Genomic DNA, 8,926 nt, shown 5'->3' with positions numbered 1-8,926 from the left:
CCCCCCCCCCCCCCCCACACCAAGAAAAAAAAAAAAGAAAAATTATGGCTATAAAAGAGATGTATTTGTAACCTTTTTAGCTTCATGAGTCCTAGTCCTCCCAGTTCTTCATCCTTTTTAATATAATCTTCTCTAGGAACAAATTTTGAAGACTTCTAATGGCCGATAGTTTATCTCTAAGTTCTAATTAGTTAACTGCTTCAAATTGGATCTTATTGATGTCTTATGATGAATGTCCTATCGAACACATTCTTAACTTCTTTCGCCTTTGTTTTGGAGATGCCTTGTCCCCTACACCACCCCTTTGTATTGACCTTTTTCTTTTACTAAAATTTGTTTGTTTCCAATGAAAATAAAAAATAAAATTTCTGTTAGCTTTATCGTCATTCAGATTTCAGAATCTGCTTCTTTTGTCGTAGTCAGGGAAGAAAGTCAAACCTTACAATTTAATGGCTTAGTTGAACTGCTTCTGGTTTCAGGATCCCAGGATCTTTGCTTGCATCACATCCGTTAGTACTCACAGCTCTTGCAAGTTTAAATTCCGAGCTTCTCTCAGAGGCATCTGTAAACGGTATGGCTTTTGAAAGTGCCCTAAGTTTCTAGTTCCTATGTTGTAAACTTCAGTCGATATTGTGACATCTGAAATTTGTTTTTCTATTTCTGAGCTAATTTTTTTTTTTTTTTGTGCAAATCAAGTAGTCGAATGTAGTGTTTGTGGTCCCATCACCCTTCCCTAACATTTGTGGACTGAGATGCGTGTGATTTTATAAAAGAAAAATGCTTTGCAAGCTTGGTGTAGTTGGAATGCTATTATTCCTTAGTTTAATGTTTATTTGCTTCTTTGCTCTTGGAGAATGTAGTGGAGTCTTCTATGAACAGCTATCTTATAGGCAATTGGCATAGATTTTGTAATTCTCTGGATGGGGTTTCACACTTTTTTGTAATTTCATCATATCAACTAAATGTTTTGCTTCCTATCAATGGGGGAGAGGAACTAAAGCTAACTTCATTAGCTACAAACGAACGGAATTGCAGGATTATTGAGCCACATAGTCACGTTGGTGGATGTGATTTAAAACTACTACCTTCTTATGAGCTGCTCATTTAAATTAATTCGCGTATCCTACCTTTTGTATAGCAGTTGAGATGCACTGGAAGTTTTGGGTGCTCAATTGGTTTTTGTTTCTTTCTTTATGTTATCCTTTTGTATCTATTATTGCATTTCTAAAAACTTGATTCAATGAGTAACATCTATGTAAAAGGATTTTTTTTTTTAATATCCATGACTGTCTTGACCAGCTATGCATTGATGAAATTTTGCTCTTTGTTTCTTTTCTATACATATGAAGTGTGCATCTTTTGGCCCCTCAGTCGTACTCAACTAGACCTTTCTCTGTCTGCTAATAGCATGTTCCCTTGTGTTGTTATTATATTTTGTTTTTGTTTATATAATTAATTTAGATCCTTTGCATGTGTTTTACGTGTTTATTTGTTTGGAGCCCCATTCCCCCCGGTTACTTGTGAGCTTTTTGTTTGTATTCTCAATATTATCTCTTTGGTTCTTCAAATAATTATTATAAATTTTTTCTTTGGCTTCCCTTCTGCAGTTATTTCTGAACTGATACACTATTCAGCAGCTGGAAGCTTAAGTGACCTCCCAGTGCACATGCCCTTAATTCAAGTAATTGTCCCTCAAGTTATGAATTTGAAGGCACAACTTAGAGATTCTTCAAAGGTATTGATTCTCCATCTTCCGTTTCTCTATTTTTTTGTGTGAGAGAGTGTCCAGTTTCTGGTTTAAAGGCTAAGCCCCTAAGGTATATAGGACGATTAGAGTGTTGAGATCAATGAAATTTGTTCATTAGCTTTGTTCCTCATCTCTGCCTTATTGTTGGATCCTGTTGCACTTTGTATCATGATATCCGCGTTCTCTGTTTATATCCAACAAATGCTTTTCTCATTTCCTTCTCCATTTCTTTATTTTGAAGTGAAATGGGTACTTCTTTCCTGCATTTCTTCTCATGGTGGAAATTTTATAATTTTACGGTTATGGTTTGTTTGGCTTTATATCTATTAAAGTAGACACCTCGTCTATACCTATAACGCTTTTCTAGAATCGAATTCCTTCCATGTTGTCTCCATGATTTTCTGTAGTTCTATATTGTTATACGATGAATCTCTTCTACTGAGCAGATAAGTAACATTTCAGTTTAACATTTTATTTCTAGGAATTAACTTTTAACATATATATTCAGCTGAGGAAGTTAGAACGATTTATTTATTTTATTTATGTTCTAGCACAATTTTCATTGTGAGAACTAAGAAATAAGTGTCAGGGTCCAACACAACAAAGGTTGCTTTGAGTGACCTGACGAGGTGGAAAATGGGATAATCTACATATCGGAGGAAATTCAATGAAACAGTAATGCCCCTTTGGGTTTTGAATTTAATTTGCCTTTTCTTTATGTATTTTGTACAACAAAGTTGTCGGCCAGAAATAGAAGTTCAACTTTATTTACCAATTCCTTTTTTTTTTTTCTAAAGCAAGAGGCAACTTTTTATTGAATTAATGAAAAGAGACTAATGCTTGAAAAAATTATGCTTTATTTACCAATTCTCCTTCCTTTGTAATCATTTCCAGGTGTTTTTATGATCTATATACTATACAATTACCCATTTTTCATCACAAAATAGTGCGCTTCTTCTGTTTCTAGTTCTAAAATGTTAGCCCCTTCCTTTATCTTCATTAGTCTCCTAACCATGTGTAGCTACTGGTTGCTGCAGTTTATCTATTACTACTGTCAACTCACCTTGTTCGTATTTTAATTTCTGCATTCAGGATGAAGAAGATGTGAAGGCCATTGCTCGGTTATTTGCTGACATGGGTGATTCATATGTTGAATTGATTGCAACTGGTAACAAATTTAGTTACCTAGTTGAGGGTTCATTATTCTATAACATTCATGATATTCTTTTCTTAATTTGTTTTTCTTTTCATTATTTTTTGTTCTACTTTCTAGGTTCTGATGAATCGATGTTAATAGTCCATGCCCTGCTAGAAGTTACTTCACACTCTGAATACGACATTGCCTCCATGACCTTTAACTTTTGGCATAGCCTTCAGTTGAACTTGACCAAAAGGTTATTTGTTCTTGGCCCTGTAATATCAACTATTTTTTCTTCTAGACAACAAACATTTCGACGTTTCTCTTAGACAACAAACATTTTGGACCATTTGTTAAAGTTAATTTTACTTACAGCAATTCTAATATTCCAGGGATGCATATATTTCTTTTGGCAATGATGCTTCCGTTGAGGCTGAGAGGAAAAGGAGGTTACAAATATTTTGTCCAGTTTATGAGTCACTCGTGTCCTTGGTAAATTTTCCACTTTCTTGATTATTAACCCAAATTCAGAACTTTTAACAGAAAAATTCTTAGTGCTTCTCTTGATGCAATATCATTCCCTTCATTGTAGTGTACCATAAGACCACCATTTTCTCATAAATGAAACGACTGTTATTACTCGGACATTTTGCCACAAAAAATTGCTGCTTGTACCTACTTTTTTCCGACAATATTTATTGTTTGCTAGAAAACCAGTAATTACAGCTGTATATGCTTGTTGTATTTATTAAGTGAATGATATATATCTGCATGCATAAATTTTGTTCTTGATTCTCTAGAAAAATTGTGTTCACAGGTTAGTTTCAGAGTCCAATACCCTAATGACTATCAAGACCTTTCTTATGAGGACCTCAAGGAGTTCAAGCAGACTAGATACGGTAGTGGCTTGCTTAGTTTGTTGAATACAATCGACCAAACATGACTAGTTTCTTTGTGATTCAGTTTCTGTTATTAAGTGCAGATTTTTAGCAGATATTATTGCATTACAGTTTTACCAGGAAATCTTTTTTATTATATCTAATGGGACTTATGGAATTCTTATTTAATATAGAGTGCTAAATAACTCAGTTTCCCCGGTGCTCATTTTCCATGTAATTCAGTGAGGTGGTTACTGACAAAATGAAATATTTGTATTATATCCAGCTGTTGCAGATGTCTTAATTGACGCAGCATTGGTTTTAGGAGGTGATACGACTCTAAAACTTCTTTACGTGAAGCTTGTGGAGGTGTGGTTTTTCTTGCAATCTCATTAGTTATTCTGCAGCTAAATAAATTAATCACGCAGCATGTAAAAGAAATGTTTTTTTTCTCGATAGTAATCTTTTTTCCTTTGAGTTGCTTGTTCATTTATTTATGTCTTTTATTTGTATCCTTAGCTGCCTTTTGTAGTTATATTAGTAGGTATTCTAACTGAAAATGAGGGGTCAGAAGAAAAGAATTTCCAAACCACTATGGGTTGGGTTGGCTTAGTAGGATCTATTTAAATAATAAAGGGCAAAGAAAATAGGTTCAAGTCATGGTGGCCACCTACTTATATCTTACAAGTTTCATTAGCATCAAATGTTGTAGGGTCAAATGATTGTTTGCGAAAATGGTTGAGGTAAAGTTTTGCAACCGTGATTCTTAAAGACTTTGATTATTGCATATGGTTGATGCATTTTCAAATATCATCATAGGCTGTTTCAAGCTGTGGAAATAGCGAACAAAGTGAATGGCGTCCAGCAGAGGCTGCTTTGTTTTGCATCCGAGCTATATCAAATTACGTTTCAGTTGGTGAGGCCGAAATAATGCCCCAGGTAAAATATCTTCCAAGTTTGTCCTGCCTCTACAATGATGACAATTTTATTATCTCACGCAGTTTACCCTCTCCTATTACATACTTCTTCATAAAGTTTCTTCTAAGAAGGAAAAGTTCTCAAGCCTCTGTAGTTTCTCCTCCAAATAGTCGAGCAATACCATATTATTATTTTCCTCCTCTTTTCTTTTGAAGAGGAACTGAGTTTCATGAAAGAAATGAAAAGGACCGCCCTCATTCTTGCCTCTATAGTGGCAGACTGTGACAGAAATCATACTCCGTGTTTGGAGAATGTGATCTCATATTCTTGCTAGAAAGTTGTTCATCGTTGAATTCTTGTTTTTCTTATGTTCTGCGTTGCCTATTGTCAGCTGATTCTCTTGTAATTTAGTCTGTTTTCTGTTTTATGTCTCATTCTTGAATTGCACTTGGCTTTTCCATTCTTCTCTCAGGTCATGGGTTTACTTCCAAAACTTCCAAAGCAAGCCCAACTACTCCAGACAGGTAACAGGATGCAATATGTTGCTTATTATGGTGTATTAAATGCTATTATGATATTATTATTTCCAATGAAGGCGTCAATTTATTCGATGATCACTCACACACTGTTCTTGACTTATTTTTCATGGTCAAGTCCTACTTACCACTTATATCAACGTCTTTGCAATTTCATAGTAGATGTCTATTTATTCAAGTGTACGTCATATATCTAACTTGGTTTATGAAGATAAATATTTATGGCTGTTTGAATCTTTTCAGTGTGCTACACTGTTGGAGCATACTCGAAGTGGCTTGATGCATCACCAAGTGGGCAGTCTATACTACCTTCAGTAATTGATATCCTCATGAATGGAATGAGCACATCCGAGGATTCTGCAGCTGCTGCAGCCCTAGCATTTAGACATATTTGTGCTGGTATAAAGTTTCTTTTCAAATTGCTTTCTTTTGAGTTCTGTATTTTTCGGATCAAGTAAACTTAAGACTGTTTATGTTTCATTTTTGAATTATACGAGTAATCTTTGTAAACCAGCTTATTTACTAGTGGCATGTAAAGATAACTCATAACTTGGGCTGCTTTACTTTCTTTCAGCAGTCTGCACATTTAGATTTTGGTTCTGATTTTGAAATTGTATACTTTTAACGAGCGTCAGCATGCTGTGGTTTTAGAAATACTATTCTATTTGGTTGCCGCTCCCATATCCTTAAATACACTGGTGAGAGATTGAAGGTTGCCTTTTTACCATGCAACTAATGGTTATTGGATGAGAACCACTCCCATTGATTTCTTTTTTGTTTAGCTTTGATGAATACCTTTGAGTTGCATAGTCCTCAAAATCAGAAAAAGATCCTGAATTTTTACTGTTTCAAGCTTTAGCATTTCTATTCCATTTTATTAATTCATTTATATGACAAGTAGATTGCCGGAGAAAGCTTTGTGGATTTTTGGATGGTCTCTTTCATATATATAATATGACGGTCAATGGAGAAAGTAGTTTGAAGGTGACTGCTGAGGACTCATTGCATCTAGTGGAAGCATTAAGGTAAATGTCTTGATAATGTTTTGGAGATGATCAGTTGAACAGGATTGTAAGTTTGGATAAAGGTTGACTTCTCCCTCCCTCTCTCTCTCTGCAGCATGGTTATCACTGAACTTGTGCCCGATCAAGCTAAGAGAGCACTGGAGGCATTGTGCTTGCCTGTTGTCGCTCCTCTGCAGGTTGGTTTTTTTTCCCTTTCAGACTATTAGTTCATCCTTCTGACAGATCATAACAACTTTCAGTGTTAATAATCAGGAAATTGTCAATCAAGGCCTTGAAGTATTGAATAAGAAGCCTTCTAATGAGTTGACAGTCCATATTGATCGGTTTGCTTACATATTCAGGTGTGATAAATGCCCAACCTTTCTATCTCTGTTTCTTCCTAATACTCTTGATATATTCTAAATCTATTAACGGCATCAACTTTAGATATGTAAATCACCCCGAAGCGGTTGCAGATGCAATACAGAGGCTTTGGCCACTTTTTAAAGCCATCTTCGACATGTAAGTATACTTTAATATCATTAACTGCATATGATGTTCCTTACAAAATTTCTTGCTAGTTATATTTAATGATTTGATTGTAGCCGTGCTTGGGACATGCGGACAATGGAATCTCTTTGCCGATCGTGCAAATATGCTGTAGGTTCTCCGATCCCTTTTTTTTTTTTTTTTGTGGCTCATTATTATAAGCATACGTGGTTCGAAACTCAGCTGGAAAATAATGAAACTAAAAATGACCGACTTGGTTTAACTTGGACTGTATTGGCTTTACTTGGACGGCATTGGCTATGATTCTGATAATATTTGTCATGTATTTTTAGGCACTTATTGATTGGAAATATTTATGTGCAAAGAAACAATTTATTCCGTTGAATATATTACTAGTTTACTTTCTGTAGGTGAGAACTTCCGGTAGATTTATGGGAATAACAATTGGAGCGATGTTGGAAGAAATTCAAGGTCTATACAAGCAGCACCATCAGCCTTGCTTTCTTTATCTGTCTAGTGAAGTTATAAAGGTTTGGGCCATATATCTCTCTTTGCTATGAAATTTCGATTTTTGTGTTCATTTAATTGCTAAAACTGCTGATTTTCCTTGCAGATTTTTGGTTCTGACCCATCTTGCGCAAGCTATCTCCAAAATTTGATTGAAGCACTATTCATGCACACAACACGTCTTCTCACAAATATTCAGGTAGGCTGCTGGTAGCTTATAGATGTTATCTTCCTCAAATTTGTCCCTATTTAAGTTGCTAAATGGTTGCCCCCTGCTTTTGTTTGGAAGGAATTTACTGCGAGGCCGGATATTGCCGATGACTGCTTTCTTCTAGCTTCAAGATGCATACGCTATTGCCCTCAACTATTTATTCCATCTTCAGTATTTCCAGCATTAATAGATTGTTCAATGGTCGGAATCACAGTACAGCACAGGTATTATATACTTATCTCCCAGCCTTTGTTTTCATGAAGATGATCCTCATTGTCAAGGCTTTTATCTAACAACTATGATAATCATCTGTTATGTTGATGTGTTTATTTGCGTTATTCTGAATTACATTTCTATAGTTGTGATTCATATGGATTGACCCTTTTTCATTTTCTCTACAGGGAAGCCTCAAATTCAATATTAACCTTCTTGGCTGATGTTTTCGATCTTGCAAATTCAAGCAAAAGTGAACAGTATATATCTAGAAGGGATGCAATTATTATACCTCGAGGTCCCGTTCTCCTTCGAATTTTGATTGCAGCCTTGACGGGGGCACTGCCAAGTTCTCGATTAGAGCCGGTATTTTTATTTTCATGTGGATAATTGCTTACATGTTGAATTGCCGATGTCTAGCTACCTGTATTAGTCACAGTTCAATCTGCCATTCTCATTGTCTGTTAAGAATCACATGTTGATGATTCCATCCCACTTTCCCAGGTGACATACACGCTATTAGCGTTAACTCGAGCTTATAGAGCGCAAGCGTTAGAATGGGCTAAGGAAAGTGTCTCATTGATTCCAGCAACGGCTGTTACTGAAAAAGAGCGGTCAAGATTTTTAAAAGCATTATCTGATGCAGCCTCAGGGTGCGACATAAATACGCTCGCTGTACCAATAGAAGAGCTATCAGACGTATGTCGACGAAATAGGAACGTTCAGGAGATAGTTCAAGGAGCTTTGAGGCCTCTTGAACTGAATGTACGGGCTGTATCATAGTGAGGGAAAAAATGGGAGGAGAGGGAGGGTGTGTGTTACAAAGAGGAGGGCCATTTTGCAACGGCCTCGTCTTGTTTCTTCCATATAGTTTGCTGCCTTGAGGTGTAATGCCGGTTGGTTGGTTTTATTCTTTTCTTCATCTCCATCTTCTCCTTTTACCCTTATTTTTCATTCGGTGTATCAATTAGCAGTCTCCAATTTTTAGGGAGAAATGTTCATTTTTTTAAATCTTCTTCAATGGTGGATGGGGGGGTTGGGGTGTGATGAGAAACTGGTGGTGCTCATATGTTTGTATTGGTGATGAGCTGTGGGATGGGGGAGTGTTTTCTTTTTCAATATTGTCTCTCTTTGGATGTCATTTTTTTGGGGGGGTTTTAATTTGCTTCACACACTTGTAATTTATTACAATCAAAGAAAAGGAAACTCTGCTTCTTCTTTTTTTTTTTTTTTTTTTTTTTTTTTTTTTTTTTTTTTTTTTTTT

At 35.8% G+C, this 8,926-nt stretch overlaps 1 protein-coding gene across 1 annotated transcript in view; it reads left to right on the top strand.

Moving 5' to 3' along the window:
- The window catches only part of LOC111429769 (transportin MOS14-like), a 16,555-nt gene extending 7,669 nt beyond the window's left edge, over positions 1 to 8,886 (top strand). Inside the window, exons 8-27 of the mRNA XM_023065767.1 lie at positions 480 to 571; positions 1,608 to 1,735; positions 2,840 to 2,915; positions 3,021 to 3,141; positions 3,278 to 3,377; positions 3,703 to 3,784; positions 4,050 to 4,132; positions 4,583 to 4,702; positions 5,154 to 5,205; positions 5,461 to 5,616; positions 6,119 to 6,242; positions 6,337 to 6,418; positions 6,495 to 6,583; positions 6,669 to 6,743; positions 6,827 to 6,881; positions 7,142 to 7,261; positions 7,345 to 7,437; positions 7,528 to 7,673; positions 7,851 to 8,028; positions 8,167 to 8,886. Coding sequence (XP_022921535.1) covers positions 480 to 571; positions 1,608 to 1,735; positions 2,840 to 2,915; positions 3,021 to 3,141; positions 3,278 to 3,377; positions 3,703 to 3,784; positions 4,050 to 4,132; positions 4,583 to 4,702; positions 5,154 to 5,205; positions 5,461 to 5,616; positions 6,119 to 6,242; positions 6,337 to 6,418; positions 6,495 to 6,583; positions 6,669 to 6,743; positions 6,827 to 6,881; positions 7,142 to 7,261; positions 7,345 to 7,437; positions 7,528 to 7,673; positions 7,851 to 8,028; positions 8,167 to 8,445 — 2,251 coding nt within the window. The 3' untranslated portion in view covers positions 8,446 to 8,886. The remainder of the gene's footprint in view (positions 1 to 479; positions 572 to 1,607; positions 1,736 to 2,839; positions 2,916 to 3,020; positions 3,142 to 3,277; positions 3,378 to 3,702; positions 3,785 to 4,049; positions 4,133 to 4,582; positions 4,703 to 5,153; positions 5,206 to 5,460; positions 5,617 to 6,118; positions 6,243 to 6,336; positions 6,419 to 6,494; positions 6,584 to 6,668; positions 6,744 to 6,826; positions 6,882 to 7,141; positions 7,262 to 7,344; positions 7,438 to 7,527; positions 7,674 to 7,850; positions 8,029 to 8,166) is intronic.
- The last annotated feature ends 40 nt before the right edge of the window (positions 8,887 to 8,926 follow it).

Source organism: Cucurbita moschata, unplaced genomic scaffold, assembly GCF_002738365.1.
Source record: "Cucurbita moschata cultivar Rifu unplaced genomic scaffold, Cmos_1.0 Cmo_Scf00032, whole genome shotgun sequence".
NCBI lineage: Eukaryota > Viridiplantae > Streptophyta > Magnoliopsida > Cucurbitales > Cucurbitaceae > Cucurbita > Cucurbita moschata.
This window is presented reverse-complemented; position numbering and strand designations above follow the sequence as displayed.